Source organism: Drosophila rhopaloa, unplaced genomic scaffold (genome assembly GCF_018152115.1).
Source record: "Drosophila rhopaloa isolate 14029-0021.01 unplaced genomic scaffold, ASM1815211v1 contig_69, whole genome shotgun sequence".
NCBI classification, from domain to species: domain Eukaryota; kingdom Metazoa; phylum Arthropoda; class Insecta; order Diptera; family Drosophilidae; genus Drosophila; species Drosophila rhopaloa.
The window spans coordinates 205,561-230,926 of record NW_025335166.1 but is presented as its reverse complement, the minus strand read 5'-3'; the positions used below and the strand labels follow the sequence as shown (position 1 = coordinate 230,926).

Here is a 25,366-nt window from a genome sequence, read left to right as displayed (position 1 = left end):
GTCCGTCTGTCCGTCTGTCAGTCTGTCCGTCTGTCCGTCCGTTTCTACGCAAACTAGTCCCTCAGTTTTAAAGCTATCTGCTCGAAACTTTCCCAAAAGTTGTCTTTCTATTGCAGGTAGTATATAAGTCGGAACGAGCCGGATCGGGCGACTATATCATATAGCTGCCATATAACTGAACGATCGGAAAAGCCATAACTTTGGTGTTTTTAAAGATAAGAAGTTGGGACTTTCTATGGGTTTTATTTTTGGCCAATCAATCCGACATACCGAATTTCATAAGGATCGGCTGACTATATCTTATAGCTGCCATATAACTGATTGATCGGAAGTGCCATAACTTTGGTGTTTGTAAAGTTAAGAAGTTGGGATTTTCTATGGGTTTTATTTTTGGCCAATCAATCCGACATACCAAATTTCATAAGGATCGGCCGACTATATCTTATAGCTGCCATATAACTGAACGATTGGAAATGCCATAACTTTGGTGTTTTTAAAGTTAGGAAGTTGGGATTTTTATGAGTATTAAGAATGCATCATATGAATAATTTTGGAGAATATAATTTACAGAGTATTCTGCAAGGGTATATCAACTTCGGCTCCGCCCGATAGCTTTCCCTCTTGTTAAAGTTAGGAAGTTGGGATTTTGTATGAGTATTAAGAATGCATCATATGAATAATTTTGGAGAATATAATTTACAGAGTATTCTGCAAGGGTATATCAACTTCGGCTCCGCCCGAAGTTAGCTTTCCTTTCTTGTTTGCTCTTATTTTTAATGCTTTTTGTACCCTTGCAGTGGGTATTATAATTTTGGTCAAAAGTGTGCAACGCAGTGAAGGAGACATCTCCGACCTTTAAAGTATATATATTCTTGATCAGGATCACCTCCTAAGTTGATATAGCCATTTCCGTCTGTCCGTCTGTCTGTTTCTACGCAAACTAGTCTCTCAGTTTTAAATCTATCGAATTGAAACTTTGCACACACCCTTCTTTCCTTTGCACGCAGTATATATGTCGGAACGGCCGGGATCGGCCGACTATATCCTATAGCTGCCATATAACTGATTGATCGGAAATGCCATAACATTGGTGTTTGTAAAGTTAGGAAGTTGGGATTTTCTATGGGTTTTATATTTGGCCAATCAATCCGACCTACCAAATTTCATAAGGATCGGCCGACTATATCCTATCGTTGCCATATAACTGATTGATCGAAAATGCCATAACTTTGGTGTTTGTTAAGTTAGGAAGTTGGGATTTTTTATGAGTATTAAGAATGCATCATATGAATAATTTTAGAGAATAAAATTTACAGAGTATTCTGCAACTTCGGCTACGCCCGAAGTTAGCTTTCCTTTCTTGTTATACCCTTGCAGAGGGTATTATAATTTTGGTCAGAAGTTTGTAACGCAGTGAAGGAGACGTTTCCGACCCTATAAAGTATATATATTCTTGATCAGGATCAATAGGGGAGTCGATATAGCCATGTCCGTCTGTCCGTCTGTCCGTCCGTCCGTCTGTCCGTCTGTCCGTCTGTTTCAATACCGTTTGCGAGCTCAGTTTAAAAGCTAGCGATCTGAAACTTTCACAGTCGTCCTAAAACAAGTGTACGCAGATCAAGTTTGAAAATCGCCCCGATCGGACGTCTATATCCTATAGCTCCCATAGGAACAATTGGATATATCTTGCAAGAATTTATGATATTTCGCGCAGTGTAAAAGCTATTGACATTAATCTTTACAAATCGTATTTTTTATGCATACCTTGATCAGGGTAAAAGCGCGTGGCGATCGGACGTCTATATCCTATAGCTCCCATAGGAACAATAGGGTAAAATCGGTTAAAATTTAATGATTTTTAGGATATTTCGCGCAGTGTAAAAGCTATTGACATAAATCTTTCCAAATCTTATTTTTTTATGCGTTCCTTGATCAGGGTAAAAGCGCGTGACGATCGGACGTCTATATCCTATAGCTCCCATTGGAACAATAGGGTAAAATCGGTCCAAATTTTATGTTTTTCAGAATATTTCGCGATGTGTATAAGCTATTGACACACATTTTTCCAAGTCTTATTTATTTACGCATACCTTGATCAGGGTAAAAGCGCTTGCCGATTGGACGTCTATATCGTATAGCTTCCGTAGGAAAAATTGTTAAAGGCTGCGAAAATATCCCTTTTTCCCTATTTGTATATGACAATTTTGCAGTATAAAAGCTATTGGCATGAAACTATGCAATTTATCTAATTTATTTATGTACACCTTGCTCAGGGTAAAAGTTGCTGCCAATCAGACAAGTACATACTACATCCGCTATTTAAAAATTAAATTAATTACGTATAGCTAATCTTTTTATACCCTTGCAGAGGGTATTATAATTTGGATCAAAAGTGTGCAACGCAGTGAAGGAGACGTTTCCGACCCTATAAAGTATATATATTCTTGATCAGGATCAATAGGGGAGTCGATATAGCCATGTCCGTCTGTCCGTCTGTCCGTCCGTCCGTCTGTCCGTCTGTCCGTCTGTTTCAATACCGTTTGCGAGCTCAGTTTAAAAGCTAGCGATCTGAAACTTTCACAGTCGTCCTTAAACAAGTGTACGCAGATCAAGTTTGAAAACCGCCCCGATCGGATGTCTATATCCTATAGCTCCCATAGGAACAATCGGATATAACTTGCAAGAATGGAAGATATTTCGCGCAGTGTAAAAGCTATTGACATAAATCTTTCCAAATCTTATTTTTTTATGCGTACCTTGATCAGAGTAAAAGCGCGTGACGATCGGACGTCTATATCCTATAGCTCCCATAGGAACAAAAGGGTAAAATCGGTTAAAATTTAATGATTTTTAGGATATTTCACGCAGTATACAAGCTATTGACATGAATCTTTCCAAATCCTATTTTTTTATGCATACATTGATCAAGGTGAAAGCGCGTGCCGATCGGACGTCTATATCCTATAGCTCCCATAGGAACAATAGGGTGAAATCGGTCCAAATTTGATGATTATCAGAATCTTTCGCGCAGTGTGTAAGCTACTAACATAAAATTTTCCAATTCTTATTTATTTACGCATATCTTGATTAGGGTAAAAGCGCTTGCCGCTCGGAAGTCTATATCTTAAAGGAGATAGGAAAAATTGTTAAAGGCTGCGAAAGTATCCCTTTTTTTCTATTTGTATATGACATTTTTGCAGTATAAAAGTTATTGACTTGAAACGATGCAAATCTAGTTTACTTATTTATACCTTATTCCTTTCCCTACTTTTTCACTTTTAGCAATTTCGTCAAAGTCTGCAAGGGTATTAAAACTTCGGCTTGCCGAAAGTTAGCTTCTGTCCTCGTTTTTAAATAATCCTGCGCTGCATAAGAATAATCTTCTTGCTAAATACCAAATATTTAGCTCTTATAGTTTCCGAGATCTCGACGTTCATACGGACGGACGGACAGATAGACATATATACTTTGTGTCGGAAACGCTTTCTTGTACTTGTTGCAGGACTTTTCAACAAATACAATATACCCTTTTACTCTACAAGAAACAAAAAACATGTAGCTGCCATAAAACGTTCGAAAAATGTATCGAAAATCGTCCAATCTTTATTGTTTTTAACCACCAAAATAAAAATAATGAATATTTTATTTATTGACTGCTGCAAGGGTGTATTAAAAAAACTAAATTTCTTTATTTTTCGACTTTAAAAACTCATTTAATAAAAATTTAATGACTATTTCGTGTAGATGTCATTAGAGCGATCTGAAAATCTTTTTATTGAATGTTGCAATGTTTTATGAATTTTGGCTTACTGAACTTAGCTCCTTTATTATATATACTTTTAATAGTCAAGTGTCCTTGCGCCTGGTCACCGATGATGTAAACGGCACACAACGGGTTCTGAAATTCTGGCCTACTAAAATTAATACATTTTCCTTGTGAACGGTTGCAGCCTGTTAGGCTTTGCTGAGTGGCGTGCGAATCATCAATTACTTATGAGCAAGTGTAAACTTTTACACTTCTGTGAAGCGTTTGGTCTTTATCGCTGTTTGATGTTTGGTAGGGCATTTGAATTTCATAAGCCCCTTTGCATCAGCTTAATGGAGGGAAGGGTACCGCTAACTCTGCTCGGTTTAGTTACCTCATTTACCCTCACCCTAATTGATTTTAACAAACGAGTTTTGAAGTGTCACTCATGAATTACCTAAGCAGCCGGTTGATGGACTTATAATCACGCTATTGGCGGCTATATAAAAGGACTCTGTTGCCGATACATTAGCTCAATAATTCAAGTTGGAGTGGATTCACAATGGAGCTACGAAGAATCTTTCCAGCCTTGTTCACCCGATCGGAGGACTCCCCGGCTCGCTCCCGAGACGCAACCCTGTACCTTCTGCGCTGCATCTTCTTCATGGGCATTCGCAAGCCACCCGCCAGATACTTCCTGGCCTACGTCCTCTGGTCCTTTGCCCTGAACTTCTGCTCAACCTTCTACCAGCCCATCGGGTTCCTCACGGGCTACATCAGCCACCTATCAGAGTTCTCGCCGGGGGAGTTTCTCACTTCGCTACAGGTGGCCTTTAACGCCTGGTCCTGCTCCACCAAGGTGCTCATTGTGTGGGCGCTGGTTAGGCACTTTGACGAGGCTAATGCCATCCTCGACGAGATGGACAAGCGGGTCACAGAGCCGGGCGAGCGGATGCAGGTGCACCGTGCGGTCTCGCTTAGCAACCGCATATTTTTCTTTTTCATGGCAGTCTACATGGTTTATGCCACCAATACCTTCCTCTCGGCGATCTTCATTGGAAGACCGCCCTACCAAAACTACTATCCGTACCTGGACTGGCGCTCCAGCAGGTTGCACCTGGGCCTACAGGCCGGCCTGGAGTACTTTGGCATGGTTGGCGCCTGCTTCCAGGACGTTTGTGTGGATTGCTACCCCGTGAACTTCATTCTCGTCCTGCGCGCCCACATGTCTATCTTTGAGGAGCGTCTTCGGCGACTCGGAACAGATCCTGCGGAGAACCAGGAGCAGCGCTACGAGCGACTGGTGGAGTGCATACACGACCACAAGGTCATTCTGCGGTGAGTAATTGAGTATGGGTGCATATGTATACACACAAATTGGTTTTCTAAGTATTTAAAAAATGTAATCGTCTTAAAATTAAATACACATTTTGTAATATTAGTACAAATGGATTTACTTATTTGAATATATTTGATAGTTTTTAATGATTAAAGAAAGTAATTACACCTATATGTTACCCTCCTCTGTTACGCTTCGCTAATATTTATTTATTTTGAATTTAATTGTTTATTAAAAATAATTTTTTAATGAAACACACATTTAAATTTAAAAAAAACGTAATGCCGTTTATGCGTATGTCTGACCAAAAAAAACAAAAAGTCCTAGGAAGAAATGATCTTTCTGAAACTCCTTAAAAATTTCGGTTACCAGTTGTGTTTTTAATAAATAATTATTTATTTATTATAGTTTCATTTATAATTACCATTTAATAATTTATGTTTTGGTTTTAACTACATAAATTTTACACCTTCGCTTATTAACCCTCGGATCAGAACTGAACTCATGTTTAAGACAAGAAAGGAAAGCTAACTTCGGCCGGAGCCGAAGTTGAAATACCCTTGCAGAATATTCTGCAAATTATATTCTCCAAAATTATTCATATGATGCATTCTTAATACTCATAAAAAATCCCAACTTCCTAACTTTAAAAACACCAAAGTTATGGCATTTCCAATCGTTCAGTTATGTATATGGCAGCTATAGAATATAGTCGGCCGATCCTTATGAAATTTGATATGTCGGATTGATTGGGCAAAAATAAAACCCATAGAAAATCCCAACTTCCTAACTTAACAAACACTAAAGTTATGGCATTTCCGATCAATCAGTTATATGGCAGCTATAAGATATAGTCGTCCGATCCTTATGAAATTTGATATGTCGGATTGATTGGGCAAAAATAAAAACCATAGAAAATCCCAACTTCCTAACTTAACAAGCACCAAAGTTATGGCATTTCCGATCAATCAGTTATATAGCAGCTATAGGATATAGTCGGCCGATCCTTATGAAATTTGGTAGGTCGGATTGATTGGCCAAATATAAAACCCATAGAAAATTCCAACTTCCTAACTTCACAAACATCAATGTTATGGCATTTCCGATCAATCAGTTATATGGCAGCTATAGGATATAGTCGGCCGATCCCGGCCGTTCCGACTTATATACTGCGTGCAAAGGAAAGAAGGCTGTGTGCAAAGTTTCAATTCGATATCTTCAAAACTGAGAGACTAGTTCGCGTAGAAACAGACAGACGGACAGACAGACGGACAGACGGACATGGCTATATCAACTCAGGAGGTGATCCTGATCAAGAATATATATACTTTATAGGGTCGGAGATGTCTCCTTCACTGCGTTGCACACTTTTGACCAAAATTATAATACCCTCTGCAAGGGTATAATAACTTATAGAAGAAGAACATGGATCTGAGTTCTGAAAGATTTTATTCTTTGCCGTTTTCTCAAGATCAATTACAGAGAGCAATTTATAAATTTCATACGATTGGGATCGCGCGATTTCCAGTTGCCTCTCACTAGATTCTATAACATGTCTGTCAGTCTATTTCTCTCTCCGTTTATATATCAACGTAGATAACTTTTAACAGTTCCGAGTGTTGGGAAAATGTATTTTACAAATATCAAAATTGCGTAGACCATAAATTCTGTACCATCATTAAAACCAAAAAACTATTTCGGACTAAAATGCCAGGTGGCAAAACTTTGTTAATGTTTGTGCCGACCGAATATAAACAAGAGAGAACGCTATAGTCAAGTGCCTCGACTATTAGATACCCGTTACTCAGCTAAACAACTTTAGATTTTGCATTAACATAATGTAAATTAGAGTGACCACAGGAAAAAAGGACAAAAAGTTCAAATTATCAATTTGAATTCGGCGATCTCTTAGCGCTGGCAGCTTTACAGCACGAGCATCAGCACCAGCGCTGCTTTAGCGCAGGCAGCTTTTGTCCTGCACCAGCATACACACATACTCCATTGTTTGACTTAGACCTCCAATTTGGCTAACTTGATATGATTTGCATAGTTCTTGGGATATAGTTCGGTATTGACAAATGAAAACCATCGCAATTTCCTTTAATATCACCCAACAATCGAACTTTCATTTGATACGGGTAGAGTTATAGAAGAAAAATCAGAAAAATCCAAACGAATACATTGTTTTCGCAACGCAGTCTTTCTGAGGCTAAATAATTTTATTTCTGGCTTTAATTGGTCTGATCTTTACTTATGCAATAATATGTCCGATGCAGTTAATTTTTTTTACACTGCAATAAACTCATTTTTTAATTCCTGTTTTCCGTGGTACTATCTGTCAACTTCCAATAAATCACCTTGGTTTAGCAAAGAGTTGACACACTTAAGAAATGTTAAGTCCAGACTTTTTAGGAAATATAAAAATAACGGTTCTCAATCTGTTTTTATACCCTTGCAGAGGGTATTATAATTTTGGTCAAAAGTGTGCAACGCAGTGAAGGAGACATCTCCGACCATATAAAGTATATATATTCTTGATCAGGATCACCTCCTGAGTTGATATAGCCATGTCCGTCTGTCCGTCTGTCCGTCTGTCCGTCTGTCCGTCTGTCTGTCCGTCTGTCCGTCTGTCTGTTTCTACGCAAACTAGTCTCTCAGTTTTAAAGCAATCGAATTGAAACTTTGCACACACCCTTCTTTCCTTTGCACGCAGTATATAAGTCGGAACGGCCGAGATCGGCCGACTATATCCTATAGCTGCCATATAACTGAACGATTGGAAATACCATAACTTTGGTGTTTGTAAAGTTAGGAAGCAGGGATTTTCTATGGGTTTTATATTTGGTTAATCAATCCGACCTACCAAATTTCATAAGGATCGGCCGACTATATCCTATAGCTGCCATTTAACTGAACGATTGGAAATACCATAACTTTGGTGTTTTTAAAGTTAGGAAGTTGTGATTTTTTATGAGTATTAAGAATGCATCATATGAATAATTTTGGAGACTATAATGTACATAATATTCTGCAAGGGTATATCAACTTCGGCTCCGCCCGAAGTTAGCTTTCCTTTCTTGTTACTAGATATTTAAGTGCTCGGTCTAGATTTACCGTGCTTAATGCTCAGTGTTATAATAGTTACTTAAACCGTTGTAGGGTCCAGTTCTCTCAGGACAGTTTTATAATTTTCTTAACACCAAGCGTAAATCTAATTCTTTTCCTTCCTCGCCGTCGTTCGAAAACATGAAGGCAACCACCGATCAGGCAATAGACGATTTATTTGCCCAATTTCTTCAAACGACTTACTCTACTTTAGATTATTCATCACAGCCTTATTCTTACACCATGTCCAAGTCAAACCTCATATTCTGTCCCACTTCAACAGAAAGCTCTTTTCTTTTGGATCTTCTTCGTATTAAGCCTATTTATTCGCCAGGGCCCGATGGTATTCCTGGATGCGTGCTTAGGTATTGCGCTAAGGCCCTGTGCAAACCTCTTCACAAGTTGTTTACCTTATCTCTAGAAACCTCCCAATTCCCAAATATTTCGAAGGAATCATTTGTTATACCCTTGCAGAGGTATTATAATTTGGTCAAAAGTGTGCAACGCAGTGAAGGAGACATCTCCGACCCTATAAAGTATATATATTCTTGATCAGGATCACCTCCTGAGTTGATATAGCCATGTCCGTCTGTCCGTCTGTCCGTCTGTCCGTCTGTCCGTCTGTCCGTCTGTCCGTCTGTCCGTCTGTCTGTCCGTCTGTCTGTTTCTACGCAAACTAGTCTCTCAGTTTTAAAGCTATCGAGTTGAAACTTTGCACACACCCTTCCTCTCTTGCACGCAGTATATAAGTCGGAACGGCCGGGATCGGCCGACTATATCCTATAGCTGCCATATAACTGATTGATCGGAAATGCCATAACTCTGCTGTTTGTTAAGTTAGGAAGTTGGGACTTTCTGTGGGTTCTATATTTGGCCAATCAATCCGACGTACCAAATTTCATAAGGATCGGCCGACTATATCTTATAGCTGCCATATAACTGATTGATGGGAAATGCCATAACTTTGGTGTTTGTAAAGTTAGAAAGTTGGAATTTTCTATGGGTTTTATATTAGGCCAATCAATCCGACCTACCAAATTTCATAAGGATCGGCCGACTATATCTTATAGCTGCCATATAACTGATTGATCGGAAATGCCATAACTTTGGTGTTTGTAAAGTTAGGAAGTTGGGATTTTCTATGGGTTTTATTTTTGCCCAATCAATTCGACATATTAAATTTCATAAGGATCGGCCGACTATATCCTATAGCTGCCATATAACTGATTGATCGGAAATGAAATAACTTTGGTGTTTTTAAAGTTAGGAAGGTGGGATTTTTTATGAGTATTAAAAATGCATCATATGAATAATTTTGGAGAATATAATTTGCAGAATATTCTGCAAGGGTATTTCAACTTCGGCTCCGCCCGAAGTTAGCTTTCCTTTCTTGTTATTCCTCTTTTCAAAAAAGGTAACAAGTTAGAAGCCAGTAACTACAGAGGTATTTCTAAGTTGTCAGCTATTCCTAAGCTTTTTGAAAAAATTATTACTCCTCATTTACAGCACTTTTGCAGATCAATTATTTCTCCGTGTCAACACGGATTTATTAAACGTAGATCCACAATTACAAACCTTCTAGAGCTCACTACATTTGTGATAAAAGGCTTCAATAGTAGTTTTTAAACAGATGTCATTTACACTGACTTTAGTAAAGCATTTGACTCTGTAAATCACTTACTTCTTATTCAAAAACTTGACCTTTTAGGTTTTCCAGTTGATCTGCTTAAATGGATTTCAAGTTATCTAAATGGCAGGTCACAAAGGGTCCTTTTTATACCCTTGCAGAGGGTATTATAATTTTGGTCAAAAGTGTGCAACGCAGTGAAGGAGACATCTCCGACCCTATAAAGTATATATATTCTTGATCAGGATCACCTCCTGAGTTGATATAGCCATGTCCGTCTGTCCGTCTGTCCGTCTGTCCGTCTGTCCGTCTGTCCGTCTGTCCGTCTGTCTGTCCGTCTGTCTGTTTCTACGCGAACTAGTCTCTCAGTTTTAAAGATATCGAATTGAAACTTTGCACACACCCTTCTTTCCTTTGCACGCAGTATATAAGTCGGAACGGCCGGGATCGGCCGACTATATCCTATAGCTGCCATATAACTGATTGATCGGAAATGCCATAACTCTGCTGTTTGTTAGGTTAGGAAGTTGGGACTTTCTATGGGTTTTATATTTGGCCAATCAATCCGACGTACCAAATTTCATAAGGATCGGCCGACTATATCTTATAGCTGCCATATAACTGATTGATCGGAAATGCCATAACTTTGGTGTTTGTAAAGTTAGGAAGTTGGGATTTTCTATGGGTTTTATATTTGGCCAATCAATCCGACGTACCGAATTTCATAAGGATCGGCCGACTATATCTTATAGCTGCCATATAACTGATTGATCGGAAATGCCATAACTTTGGTGTTTGTAAAGTTAGGAAGTTGGGAATTTCTATGGGTTTTATATTTGGCCAATCAATCAGACGTACCAAATTTCATAAGGATCGGCCGACTATATCTTATAGCTGCCATATAACTGATTGATCGGAAATGCCATAACTTTGGTGTTTGTTAAGTTAGGAAGTTGGGATTTTCTATGGGTTTTATTTTTGCCTAATCAATCCGACATATTAAATTTCATAAGGATCGGCCGACTATATTCTATAACTGCCATATAACTGAACGATTGGAAATGCCATAACTTTGGTGTTTTTAAAGTTAGGAAGTTGGGATTTTTATGAGTATTAAGAATGCATTATGAATGATTTTGGAGAATATAATTTGCAGAATATTCTGCAAGGGTATTTCAACTTCGGCTCCGCCCGAAGTTAGCTTTCCTTTCTTGTTAAAAATTCAATTTCTGAAATTCTCCGTGTTACCTCCGGTGTCCCACAAGGGAGCCATCTGGGTCCGTTACTTTTTACATTATTTATTAATGATCTTCCCTCAATTATAAGTCATTCTCGCGTACTTATGCAAGTTGTGCCTGCAGTATAAGGACATTTCCTGTCATTTAGACTTGCAATCCGATCTAGATAATTTTCAAAACTGGTGCCGAGATAATTTACTAAATTTAAACGGCTACAAGTGCAAGCTGATGACTTTTTATCGAGCCAATCCGATATACGCGACTTACACTTTAAGTGGCAGCTCTTTGGGTAGAATAACTCTTGTAAACGATCTTGGCGTTCTCTTGGACCCTAAACTACAATTTTCAATCCACATTTCGTCCATGGTTAATAAAGCCAGAGGAGTGCTTGGATTTATTTAAAGGTAGTCAAAAGAATTCGATGATCCTTATTTAACTAAAACTTTATTTATTTCGCTAGTCCGTCCGATTCTGGAGTATGGGTCTCCCGTCTGGAGTCCACAATACGGAATACATATTGGTCGTATTGAATCAGTACAAAAATACTTTCTTCTTTTTGCTTTATGGCGCCTAAGCTGGGATGCAAATCTTAACTTACCTTCTTATTCTAATAGACTTCTGTTGATTAATTTACCCTCCCTAGCCAACCGTAGAACGATGCTTGGTACTTGGATCTTGGATCTTTATTTATAACCTTATATATGGTGATATTGACTGCCCCGACTTGTTAAGTCGGCCAAACTTTTCTGTGCCAAGTAGATTAACTAGAAATTATATTTCCCTAATTTTAAATCATTGGAGATCTAACTATGCCTTGCATGAGCCTTTCAGAGTATTATGTTCTGACTATAATAGACTTTTTCCTGTAATATCAAATCTTGACTCTCTGGCGCTCCTAAAACGATTAATATTTGCTTCATTGGCACAAGATTGATCTAACTATTACTTTTTTCCCCGGACCTTTACCTTTATTTTCCTATCTCGCGTCTATCTTATCGCGAATCGTGCTGTACGATACACGGCTGCGCCCCTCGGTCGGTTGGGCGGGTAAGTGAACCGTACAAATCCGCGCGAAAAAAAAAAAAAAAATCCTTATCGAGAATTAACGTTGACTCTGTTGAGCACCTTGGTCAGCTGTTCCAAAGTCATCCGTTAGATGGCGCTATTGTATTGCGCTATTGTATTGCGCCATCTACCCCAAGACATTGGTACCACGGGCCATGAAAGGCAGAAATGTAGGCGCTAGCCAGGCTTAAGCGTTTAATGGGTTTTTGGGCGTTAGAGTGGGCGTGGCAAACTTTTATTAGGCCAATCGATAGGTATTGACGAAACAAATACATATCAATTAAAATTTTCATAATAGCATCAAAACTGTGGCCACAGCTTGTGGCTTGTGGGCGTCAGAGGGGGCGTGGCACCATTTTGAAACAAACTTGCGCTGCGTAAGAACTCTTAAAATCTACATGCAAAATGCCAATCTTCTAGCTTTTATAGTTTCCGAGATCTCTGCGTTCATACGGACAGACAGACGGACAGACGGACATGGCTAGATCGACTCGGCTAGTGATCCTGAACAAGAATATATATACTTTATAGGGTCGGAAACGCTTCCTTCTACCTGTTACATACTTTTGCACGAATACAATATACCCTTTTACTCTACGAGTAACGGGTATAACTAAGAAAAAAGTTTCAATTATTTTGACTATTATCTATATTTTATAGGAAATACATTTTAATATATCTCTCCATCTGACTTTCGGCTAAGCTGCAAGTACGCTTAACATAACAATACTATATTAGATAAAATAAAAATTTTAGGGGAGCTATATTATATAGTCTCCGATCAAGATAGCTTTAAAACTGACTAGTTTGCGTAGAAACGGACGGACGGACAGACTGACATGGATCTAGCCTAGACTCTCCTGGTAATGGTGATCAAGAATACATATGCTTAATAGGGTTGACTGAAATTATAATACCATCTGCTATAGTATAAAAATGATGTTATTTCAATTTCAACGGTATACAACAGGCGTTGTAATTTAAAAAGATTGTCCTCATCCTCTCATCTCTTCTTATGGGGAGAGAGATACAATTTAGAAATTTTTTTTACATTTCCGACGATCGTCAACCGGCTCTGGCGGCGTTGCCCTTGGCTCTGCCGGCGTCGCAGTCGGCATACTGATGCAAGGGCGATGAATTTGAGCTGTGATGAAAGTCACGTGGGTAAGGATTAGTGAGTTAAAAAAAGTAAAGTTGTTTGGTGACTTTCAGTATCGATTTCATGGTGGGATAGATTTCAATTACGAGTAGCAATGTCAACATCTCCAATCAGAGGACTTTACAAATGTTGCCTTCAAATGTTTGAATAATTGATGTTTTTACTGATTATTATTTATCTGCATTTTCGGTGTTGTTACATTCCAGATTTGTCGACTCCCTGCGACCGGTGATTTCTGGCACGATCTTTGTGCAGTTCCTGGTAGTGGGTTTGGTGCTGGGCTTCACTCTGATCAACATTGTTCTATTTGCTAACTTGGCATCGGCAATCGCTGCGCTGTCCTTCATGGCCGCCGTTCTCCTGGAGACGACACCCTTCTGTATACTGTGCAACTACCTCACGGAGGACTGCTACAAATTGGCAGATGCCCTGTTTCAGTCCAAATGGATCGGAGCGGAGAAGCGCTACCAGAAGACACTCATGTACTTCCTGCAAAAACTACAGCAGCCGATTATGTTCATGGCCATGAACGTGTTCCCGATATCTGTGGGCACCAACATCAGTGTAAGAAGTTATACACTTCCGGCAAACAAAAGCGTGAATATTAAATGGTATTATTGCAGGTCACCAAGTTTTCGTTCTCCGTGTTTACTCTGGTGAAGCAAATGAATATTGCTGAAAAACTCGCCAAGCCAGAAGAGGATGAGTAATGAAGTTTGACAAAAATTGTTGAATTGATATATTTTAGGTGATAATGAATAAAGGCGTCGTAACTGACAAATATCAAAAAACCGTCAGCACTATAGTTCTTATTGTATTTTTATATAACGCTTTTCCCTTTCCCTAGAAATAACTGAGTATACAAGTATATTTTCTGTATTTGGGTGATTTCTGTACTTCTCCTATTTGACATGTTTTTATACCCTTGCAGAGGGTATTATAATTTCAGTCAAAAGTTTGCAGTGAAGGAGACATTTCCCACCCTATAAAGTATATATATTCTTGATCAGCATCACCAGGAGATTCGATCTTGCCATGTGCGTCTGTCCGTCCGTAGGTGTCTAAGCAAGCTAGTCCCTCAGTTTTAAAGCTATCTGATTAAAATTTTCCCAAAAGTTGCCTTTCTATTGCAGGTAGTAATAAGTCGGAACGAGCAGGATCGGGCGACTATACCCTATAGCTGCCATATAACTGAACGATTGGAAATGCCACAACTTTGGTGTTTGTTAAGTTAGGAAGTTGGGATTTTCTATGGGTTTTATTTTTGGCCAATTAATCCACCTACCAAATTTCATAAGGAACCATATAACTGAACGATTGGAAATGCCATAACCTTGGTGTTTTTAAAGTTAGGATTTTTTGTGAGTATCGTATGAATAATTTTGGAGAATATAATTTACAGAATGTTCTGCAAGGGTATCTCAACTTTGGCTCTGCCCGACTTCTAATGCGCAACACAGCCACCAACAATTATTTCACCTAAAAAGAATACACAAATACTCTCTTTATTACTTTATTTATCCACATCATAGGTACGTACAGCTTTCGAGCACGGGGATTATTGTAGTACTATATTCATCGTTGTCTCTCAAGAATTCGATCAAGACTGACTTGATGGTTTCATGCATTAAATCAAAATTGCTATTGCTCCAATGTAATCGAATATTGTATGCACACTAGCCTTATGTAAGAATTATTGGCCGAACTGGGAAGTGGGCACTGAAATAATAATGAAAAGAGTAACTGTCCTAAATCTCACCCTTCTCTGGGGCAAATCTCACCTATCTCCACCGTTTATGAGGTTGCCACCAGAATAATGGCGTCTAGATTTGTGCATGATTTTACTCGTAGGAAAAGAAAATCACCAAATAGTCAAATCGAACGCGGCAGTCATAATCTCTCTGAAGCCTGACCTCGAGTAATTTTGAAGTGTCAATATGCGTAAAATAAAATATTTTATATGCAAATTTTGAAATTAAGTTTAATTAAAAATGTGTTTTTATGAGCGTGAACTGTAGTTACCCTAAAAAAACAAAAACTTGTAAATTGTTATTTTTGGATATAGTTACAAAGCAGACTTGCTTTCTTTCCACTTTTAGAACAAATTTTATTTTGTTGAGTATTTAATTTTCAGAACACTCAGCTGGTAAATAGTGGCCTACAGGGCACTTTCTCTGAAATTTAACTTTTTAGGTTCCAACCATACATTTGCAAAAAGCGATTTCTTGACATGAATATAAGTGCTTTGGAGAACCCCTTTTTCAATTATATGAAAGCGTCAATGCGTGGACCTTGTTCTGAGCACGATAAGAGAATTAAAGCTGCAAATACTAAGATTACTTGCTTCTCCTCTGGGTGAAAAATTAATATTTTCTACACTTACAGGTCCTTTGAGAGCGCTTTCAAGGAGTGGGAAACATTTAACTAAAGTGCAGAAAATAATCTGCTTAAACTTAAAGAAAAAGTTATAACGACCCTGTTTTGGGAGGCAGCCAAGGTTTGAGATAGATAAAATATATAAATATTAATATGATATCTCGAATAGATGTCTTGGCTTGACCCAGGAGGTGCCGGACGCTGTCGGGTGTTTGGCCTGTTTCGGGTCAGCTGGTTCACTGGGTCGTGGGGATGTCGTATGCAGGTCAAAAGGCTTCCTTTTTCCGAACAGTCCGCGTACGGGCACTATTAAAGCTGTGTACTGCCTACTGCTTTCTTCCATTGGTATCTGCCAATAGCCACTTTTTAGATCTAGTGTGATACAGTGTCTCCATTGCCTGTTCTTCTTCTCTACGATCACCACCGGCTAGCTGTATGCGAAGTGCAAGGTCTTGTGCTAGAAGTTTGGCCACTTGATCTACTAGATTGAATCGCTGAGTTTCAGGGAATACAATTCTGTTCATTAGGACGATGAGGTGACTGATGCCATTAATCTGGCTGAACATCTCCAGCGTCTCCTGAATCTCTTCCTCTGTAGGATCGCCTGTGGCAACTGGTCCCTGCCGTGTGCCTTATAGATGCCCCAGCAATGTATTGTGGCGTTACACAGCTCAAGGGAAGTGTACTCTCAGAAGCAGGTCTCCGAACACCTAATCGAGGATTAGTAACGTCGGTTTTTCCAGAGCCTCTGTTACTGTCTTGGGTGTGCCATCCGCCATCAGTGTCTGGCTACTCTGTTAGATTTTGCCCTGCTTATAAAACTTTTTGTGGCTCCGGTGTCGATGATGCCGCGTACTTCAATGTTGCCTACATTTACTTATGCAAGCATATGCCGACCATTAAATTGAATTCCCGTTGTATATATATATTTCTCATGTAAAGTTATTTGATAATTCTCCGGTGGTTGTTGTTGTCCCCACTGTGCTTCGTGGTGCTGTGATTCATTTGTATCTCGGGATTCGGTTCTATATGGTACTTCAAACTCTATTGCTAATCGAGGTGTTACATAAATGTTTGATAAATGTTTGATAGTCCTCGCCTTTTTCGTACCGCTTGAATTCCACTTGACTTTTCGGTACGTTTACTCCAATCTGTTGTCATCTGTAAGCTTGGTGAATCTCATACTTTTCAGGACTACTCGTGTGTTTTCCTTTGACGCCTTCCATTGCTTTTTCTTCGAGGTCCGCTGGTTGGTAGTACTCCAGGAATTACTTCTTAAATTCCTAAAGTGTTTTTGTCTTAGCTTTTTTTGGTTTTCTTGTTATACCCGTTACTCGTAGAGTAAAAGGGTATATTGTATTCGTGCAAAAGTATGTAACAGCTAGAAGGAAGCGTTTCCGACCCTATAAGGTATATATATTCTTGATCAGGGTCACTAGCCGAGTCGATATAGCCATGTCCGTCTGTCCGTCTGTCCGTCCGTCTGTCCGTCTGTCTGTCTGTCTGTCCGTATGAACGCTGAGATCTCGGAAACTATTAAAACTAGAAGATTGGCATTTTGCATGTAGATTTTAGGAGTTCCTACGCAGCGCAAGTTTGTTTCAAAATGGTGCCACGCCCCCTCTGACGCCCACAATCGCTTATATACGATTTGAAAATTTTAAATATTTCGGAAAAGTAAAAATGCAGTTTTATTGTGTTTATCAATACCTATCGAAATGTAGAAGAAATTTTTCAAATCGGACCATTCGTTAAAAAGTTATGCATGATCAAAGTTTCCATCTCCATCTCCCTCGCACTCCCTTTACCTGAGTAACGGGTATCTGATAGTCGGGGCACCCGACTATAGCGTTCTCTCTTGTTATATGCATTATTTCAAGCAAAGCTTTTATTTGTTTTCCCACTAAATGTGTGAAAGTTAATAATTAATGACTTAAATGAAGTTTTCTTCGGGTGCAAAAACGTGAGAAACGATGTGCTGCTTTGAGGCATGGACCAAAAAAAAAGAATCAAAACTATTGATTTCTACTTTTTTGTTTTTGTTGAACACCCCACACTATAGAGTATTAAAAACTTCTAATAGGGTGAGTATTTGCGGCATGTTGTCGAGAGAATTAATAATAATAATAATTAATCTAAAATAAAATCATTGCAACTGAGAAAAACCTGTCATTAGGAATAAACAGTTGAGAGGAAGAAGTGTGACCTTCTGAGACGGTTTAAGGGTTTCAAGAGCGTGGCTAGGTGGGAACTCACCTTAGCCGAGTGTGGCGCAATTGTTGTTGCAATAAATTAAAAATGACAAGTGACTACAGAATGACAAGAACACGATAGAGTTATGCAGAGTAGTGGAGTGTTCAGGATTCATTCTTTCGGGAACCTTCGATCGGGCAACAGGAACAATTGCGACCCGCTGCGCATCTTAGTAAGAGAACCCTAGTGATTATAAAATCATGACGGACAAAAGAACTCGCGAAGCGGCTAAGAGACCCCTATCTCCGACATATACTTTAAGTTTAGCTCCCGAAAGTATTTTTTAGAAATTTGATGTTTAAAGAGCGGAAATAGCAAACATAAATGCGAATTAGATACAAATTATTCACAAGGTTGCATGCGCCATCTAGGAGAGAGGTGTTAAGAGTCAAGGTCGGCGGTCAAACTGGAAAGATCAATTAACAGGCCCGAATGCCAGGCTTTCTCCGGAGTGAAATTCACCTTTAGGAGAGCATTATGGTGTCCCGCTTAATTTGGGGCGTCTATTCGTTCTATTCTCTTTTGGCGTCCTTAGGATTTAAAAAAAAGGTACACACGGATCTCGTTAAATTGTGAGGAAAATTCGGGGATGATAATAATTTTAGAAATATTTTTTAATGATCCGTTTAACATCATAAATTGAAATGAAGATGTTGTCCAATTAAATTACGTTTCTAGTTATTATTTCTACGTTATCCATATTAATACTTTGCATATTTTATCACACTTTATGTCTAGGCTAAACAACTTTATTAAATATTAAGGAATGCAAGAACTATAATGTTTTAATTTCGATTAGTTTTTGCATTCAGCTAGTGTGATCGCCTAGTAGAACTTAAAGGGGCCATTCATGAAGAAGAAAATAACCAAATTTCCAATTGTATGGAAAAGGCTAAGAATGGCTAAGGGAGGGTTGAACAGTTGTCCGGCCATAATATCATCAATGGCTAAGACGCATTCATCCACATTTCAATGATTAAATAGTTTACAGTGTAGCAAACATATATGGCAGTGGGCTTTTGTAGTTTCAGCTGACTGTCTTAACCACAAGCAACGGTTGCTGAGCATAAATATAAAACTAATTTTGCACATTGAAAAAAATAATAAAATCACTCTCCAATATACATTTTTGAAACGCATGGGGCTCACAGCGATGTTACTGTTCTCAGTTGATCGTCTGCCCAAGGTTTAGAGTGTAAACAACGCGAGTTGATGGGTTAACGTTTTTAAATGCAGGGAAATTTAATTTTTGTTTGTCAGGCGCTTAGGAAATTGCAGGCTGGATAATGTTTTCGGCATATCACCTGAGCACGGCTGAGAAATAAGAGTAAGAAGCCCACCATTTTCTTTTAATATCACTTGTTAAAAGCAAAAACATAAACAGAAAAATAATAACTTTTTGTCAAGCGATTGGATATGCAGAACAAGCCCTATTTTTACAAGTGGCGATCTAACTACAAGTGATGAAAAGGGTTAAGCAGAAGGAGGAATAGCAAGGGAAACGATTAGTTTTAGTCAAAAACCTTGCGTATTGCGGCGATCGCGAGAAAAAAAATTAGAGCAGCCTAGCGCAAAAATATAGCGTAATGATTGTCTTGTCGTTTGGCAATGCACACGCGGACTGTCGAGCGTTGTTTTTGGGCACTTGGGCTCTGTAAAAGCTGACCGCCGCTGCTAATGCAGTTAAAGTTTTCTTTTCGCATGCATTTCGTTGACGACAGATTTACTGATAAAGTTTTAAAGGGAGATCCACTATGCTTGATTTGCATATGCTCGTTTGATTTTTGTCACACATATTTACATTTTGTTCTTTTTATACCCTTGCAGAGGGTATTATAATTTTGGTCAAAAGTGTGCAACGCAGTGAAGGAGACATCTCCGACCCTATAAAGTATATATATTCTTGATCAGGATCGCGACCTGAGTTGATATAAGCATGTCCGTCTGTCTATCCGTCTGTCTGTTTCTACGCGAACTAGTCTCTCAGTTTTAAAGATATCGAATTCAAACTTTGCACGCAGTGGCTCACAGCTTATTTGACCCACCTTGTATATTCAAATTTAAGTGAGAATAACTTTTTAACTAAAGCAGATATCAAAAAAATTAAAACGCATGTTTTTCGGTGGGTATTATATGAATAACACAGAACTTAAATTTTATTAAAATAACAAAACGTTTTATAAATATTCAACTAAAAAGAAAAATACTGCAGTTTTCTATGTCACAGCTTATTTGACGCATTTCTTAAAATAATTAAAATAAAAAAAATAACGAAAAATTATACTTATTTTAATATTTTGTATGGCTTGAGATCGTTTTTGTTCGATATCTGCCTTTTGTGGATATTCGTATCTAAAATAGACCACAGGTTTTCTATGACGTTTATGTCTGGTGATTGTGCCGGTGGTTTCATCACGTGGGGGCACTTATATATGAGCCAAGTTTGAACGATCCCCGAGCGAAATGATTCCTTTATACCCAATACAGGCCCACACCATTACATGGCCACCGCCTTGCTTTACCGTCGCCTTCAGGTGTTTGTCTTCAAGCTCTGTATTTGGGTTTCTCCACACATAAGTTCGTCCATCGGAGCCAAAAATGTTGAATTTGGACTCATCAGCAAAAATTTCGTCGTTCCAGAATCCTATATCCTTTCCAATAAGTTCCCATGCGAACTTTAAGCGGCTGTCTCTATTTTTATACCCGTTACTCGTAGAGTAAACGCTTAAGCCTGGCTAGCGCCTACATTTCCGCCTTTCATGGCGCCATCTAACGGATGACTTTGGAACAGCTGGCCAAGGTGCTCAACAGAGTCAACGTTAATTCTCGATAAGGATTTCTATTAAAGGAAATTGCGATGGTTTTCATTTGTCAATATCGAACTATATCCCAAGAACTATGCAAATCAAATCTAGTTAGCCAAATTGGAGGTCTGAGTCAAACAATGGTGTATGTGTGTATGTATGTAAGCATATACATATGTATGTATGTACACAGTTCCAATACCCGTTACTCGAGTTGTGCAAACATTTAGACTTTAATATACATAATACTATTTAAGAATGTATGTGTTTAGCCAATATAAGTATGTACATATGTTTAATATTTCTAGTCAATTTATTGCACTCAAAAACATAAACATAAACACAGCTGCTGGTGCAGGACAAAAGCTGACTGCGCTAAGGCAGCGCTGGTGCTGATGCTCGTGCTGTAAAGCTGCCAGCACTAAGAGATCGCCGAATTCAAACTGATAATTTGAACTTTTTGTCCTTTTTCTTTCCTTTTTTAATTTTGGAGAATATAATTTACAGAGTATTCCGCCCGAAATTAGCTTTCCTTTCTTGTTGTTCTTGGGACTGATAAAAGGCTTTGTGCTGGCCACTCGGCCATGGTAATCAAATTTATGCAAAGTATTACGCACAGTATTCAAGCAAACATCTTTACCATCTCGGGTTTTTAAAGAAATATTGAGTTCTTTGGCGGTTTTGAATGGCTTTTGATCAATTTATTTTAAAACTGATCGCTCTTCTCAGTAATTTAGTATCTTGAGTCCCTATTAACTGCCAAAGTTCTACAGAGGAGTGCTTTCCATTTAAAGCCAATTTCGCTCTTGATCTCAAATAAAAACAAGAGAGAACGCTATAGTCGAGTGCCTCGACTATTAGATACCCGTTTCTCAGCTAAACAACTTTAGATTTTGCATTAACATAATATGAATTAGAGTGACCACAGGAAAAAAGGACAAAAAGTTCAAATTTTCAATTTGAATTAGGCGATCTCTTAGAGCTGGCAGCTTTACAGCACGAGCATCAGCACCAGCGCTGCTTTAGCGCAGGCAGCTTTTGTCCTGCACCAGCATACACACATACGCCATTGTTTGACTCAGACCTCCAATTTGGCTAACTTGATTTGATTTCCATAGTTCTTGAAATATAGTTCGGTATTGACAAATGAAAACCATCGCAATTTCTTTTAATAGAAATCCTTATCGAGAATTAACGTTGACTCTTTTGAGCACCTTGGCCAGCTGTTCCAACGTCATCCGTTAGATGGCGCTATTTTATTGCGCCATCTACCCCAATACAGTGGTACCACAGGCCATGAAAGGCGGAAATGTAGGCGCTAGCCAGGCGTAAGGGTTTAATATATATAAGAATATATATACTTTATAGGGTCGGAAACGTTTCCTTCTACCTGTTACATACTTTTGCACGAATACAATATACCCTTTTACTCTACGAGTAACGGGTATAAAAATTGGAATGCAAGGACCACAAGTTTGATGACATTTAATTATTTTTTTTTTAGATGATTCTGTGATAAGTTACGACGTACACCGCAAACCACCTTTTTGTCGATATGCCGCCGGAGATCGCCTATATCTTACTCACTTTTCAATATTTTTGGATGCACATATTGTTTAAATGTTGTATTATTACATGGAAAAACAAAAATTTTGCTGAGACTTTTCGTATTGCCAACAAAAGTTCGTAAAAAGTAAAAGATTTTGCAGCGAATTAACCATACCCGCCTCATTAAGGTCTGGTCATTGTACCGCAGTATGTTTTGGGTCATTGTCTCGGAATCCTCGGCACTTTCACGTACATTTTTTTAAGAACATTAAGATTAACTATTTTATCTATTGTGCTTTCAATGAACTTACGCCTTCCAACACCTGGAGCGAACATAGAGGCCCAAACCATAAATGTCCCCCGCCATGATTAACAATTGGCTTCGATTGCTGGTCCTGCAGCTCTGTATTCGGCTTTATCCATACATTGGATCGCCCATCGGATCCAAATATATTGAATTTGGATTCATCAGCAAAGATTACGTCATTTCGGAATCATGAGCCCATTGTAATGTGTTCCTTGGCAAATTTTAAACGAATATCCCCATTTGCTTGGCGGGGGACATGTAATGGTTTTGGGCTATGTGTCTGCTGCTGGGGTTGGAAGTTCTTTGTGGAAAATTGGACTTTGCATCAGCCGAAACTTGATCAGGTCAGCAGTTATGGGCTATTGGAAACAAGGGTTAAATGTTTGGGTTATTGGTGATTTCCGTTGGTTGCAGCAGGATTTGGATTACGTTTGTTTACGTTTAACTCTCTGGTTTTATGAAGGGGAAAATGTTAACAATAAGTTTTGGATTGTGGTTACAGTTAAAAAGATTCAAGATTGTTTTAATATTTTAATAGTATAATTGCTAAGTGCTGTGATTAAAATAACTGTCTCATGTAACTGTTACCTGTACACGCTTGTGTTTTTTAATATGCTCGTGAGCGAATAAGATGAGTAAGTGTCTGATATTGAATGCTTACTTATACGCACCTGCTAATTTAAAAGGCATATGATTACATTACTCTCAGGTATATGATCATGCTGATTGTCAGTCAAAACATTAGATGCTTCATAATAACATCCATAAATCTTAAGTAACCGCATACCTACACAACAAGAAAATCGCGACCTGTATTTAAGGTAGCGGGGTTTCGTGGATATATGTAGGTCGTGATTTTACCAGGGAGGCAACATACAATTTTTATACACACGCAGATGGAACTTTTCAAATATTATAATAATTTAAAATTTAATTGAACACGGCAATCAGTAGAAATAAAAAACGTAATAAAAGCGAGCTAAAATTTCCTAAGAACTGCTTGATATTTTAGGAAATTGGACCAACTTTCAGAATGAGCTACAAAATTATGTCATCATAACAATTTCAAAAATTGCAATGTTTTATGTGTAGGCTAATCAAGCTTCTAAATTTTTATTTTAAGCCCTCCATGCGAATAAAAACTTTAAATTAGTTGGTGTTCTATTTTTTTGCATTCTTGGCTCGTTCTAATTCTGCTTTATCATTCTTAGTGTGGCCCACATAAACTTGACTTGTTTTTTTGTGACCTTAAGTATTTTGCAAGTTCCAGTAATTTTTGCGAGTTCGGAAAATCGTTCGCGCAAACGAACGGAATAAACAGCACTCTGCCGTTTATTATTTTGGTTTAAATCCCAGCAAATAAAACTTAAAAGCTCATTTGCTTTTATAACGATTTTAAAAAGCGTAGAAATTTAATCTCTTTTATTGGCAGTTTAAATTTGCATGCAGAGCTCAAACTTTTTAAAAGTTCCGTTTCAACATTTTGCATGAAATTCAATGCGTGGGGATATTTGTTCCGACGCCCCACAGTGCGGTGGTTCAAGCAACTTGTCTTTTTGCAGGGCGAGCTGACCTTGAGGAGCCTCTTCATCTGACCATCGCCAGCTAGTCCTCGAATTCAAGTGCCATTCGATAGCCGTCTCCTGGCGACCGACATGAAATGATCAGTCTTTCCGATCCGGCTGAGCATTTGCATAAGTACATCGGGCTTACCGCTCTCCAACAGCAGACTCGCAATCCACAGATGCAAGTTTGGCCGGGACTAGACCACATAAAGTTAAATTAAGGCCTTATCTGCAGCCCAAGCAGAACCGACTTTGTCGTTTTCAATTAAACTTAAACTTTAAGCGTTTTGCGTTTTCGAAACCATCAACTTCGCCCAAGTGCTTCATAATTTTATTAAGCAACGCTCCAAGTCTGCCTTGCCCTGGGCCGCTGGTGAGATTTTTGCCACGTGCAGCAAATATTTTGCTGCCTGCGTGTTGTGGGGGTATTTAGCATCAGCTTAGGGACCCACACAGATCCAGGCAGTCGAGCCCCAGTGCCGGGCCCCCATCGGCTGTATGTGGGACCACGAGTGTCTGGCTGCCAGGCTGTTTGTCTGTGGGCCCTGTTTTCACATCATTTGAGACGTGGCAAGCATTTAAATGGACCGCATCTCAGCCCGTCCCGAGCGCCTAATGTGAAAAGTTTAGCTTTTCTTTTGCCGACTTTAGTTCATCTTCTGGTTAATTTAGTTTTTATACGGGAACTCTTTTTTCCAGCGATTTATCAAGCTACGTGTTAGTTTAGCTTTCACTTGTTTGTCAGCTTCTGGTATAAAGTGTAGTTCGTGCTGAGTCTTGTATTGTTCTATTGCTCTCGTAATTGCTTTTTAATTTGAGCGGAGTATGGTTAGGTCTTGTAATCCACTTAGTTGTGTTGGCATCTGATTAAGCAAAGGGACTGGTATCATGTACTTATTTAGGAAATCACTTTCAGCTTCGTCAAGGCGTTTCGTCAGGCTAAGCTAACTTTTCGGTACGAAGATACCTTTACTAAGCGTTTTCGGTATGGTTTTAAGGCCTTTTTCATTTAAGTAAATATTATGCGCTTATTTTCTAGACTGACCGAATGATTGTTTTGATAGACAATTGGTTGAACCTTGTTGAAATGCGCGGAAAAAATACGGCAGAGCGGAGTAAGCAATGCATTTATTGTAAAATTTCCATGCAAATATGCGCTCCTTTTTAATACGAACATATATTATTTCAGGACAGCTTTTTGTGCGACATATATTTGCTTTTCCGCATCACTGTGG

The 25,366-nt window shown here is 38.7% G+C and overlaps 1 protein-coding gene across 1 annotated transcript; it reads left to right on the top strand.

Annotated features, from left to right (window-relative positions):
* Positions 1-4,307: 4,307 nt before the first annotated feature.
* LOC108039110 (odorant receptor 42a) lies at positions 4,308-13,988 on the top strand. The gene is made up of 3 exons (XM_044461779.1): positions 4,308-5,083; positions 13,485-13,842; positions 13,902-13,988. The coding sequence occupies exons 1-3, from the start codon at positions 4,308-4,310 to the stop codon at positions 13,986-13,988; spliced, it is 1,221 nt and encodes a 406-aa protein (XP_044317714.1).
* Positions 13,989-25,366: the final 11,378 nt, after the last annotated feature.

What these genes read in the sequence shown, in the direction of transcription:
- LOC108039110 (XM_044461779.1), top strand. Translation starts at nt 4,308, where the DNA reads ATGGAGCTACGAAGAATCTTTCCAGCCTTGTTCACCCGATCGGAGGAC. An exon ending in GACCACAAGGTCATTCTGCG is followed by an intron (nt 5,084 to 13,484) that starts GTGAGTAATTGA and finishes GTTACATTCCAG; the next exon opens with ATTTGTCGACTCCCTGCGAC. An exon ending in CTGTGGGCACCAACATCAGT is followed by an intron (nt 13,843 to 13,901) that starts GTAAGAAGTTAT and finishes GTATTATTGCAG; the next exon opens with GTCACCAAGTTTTCGTTCTC.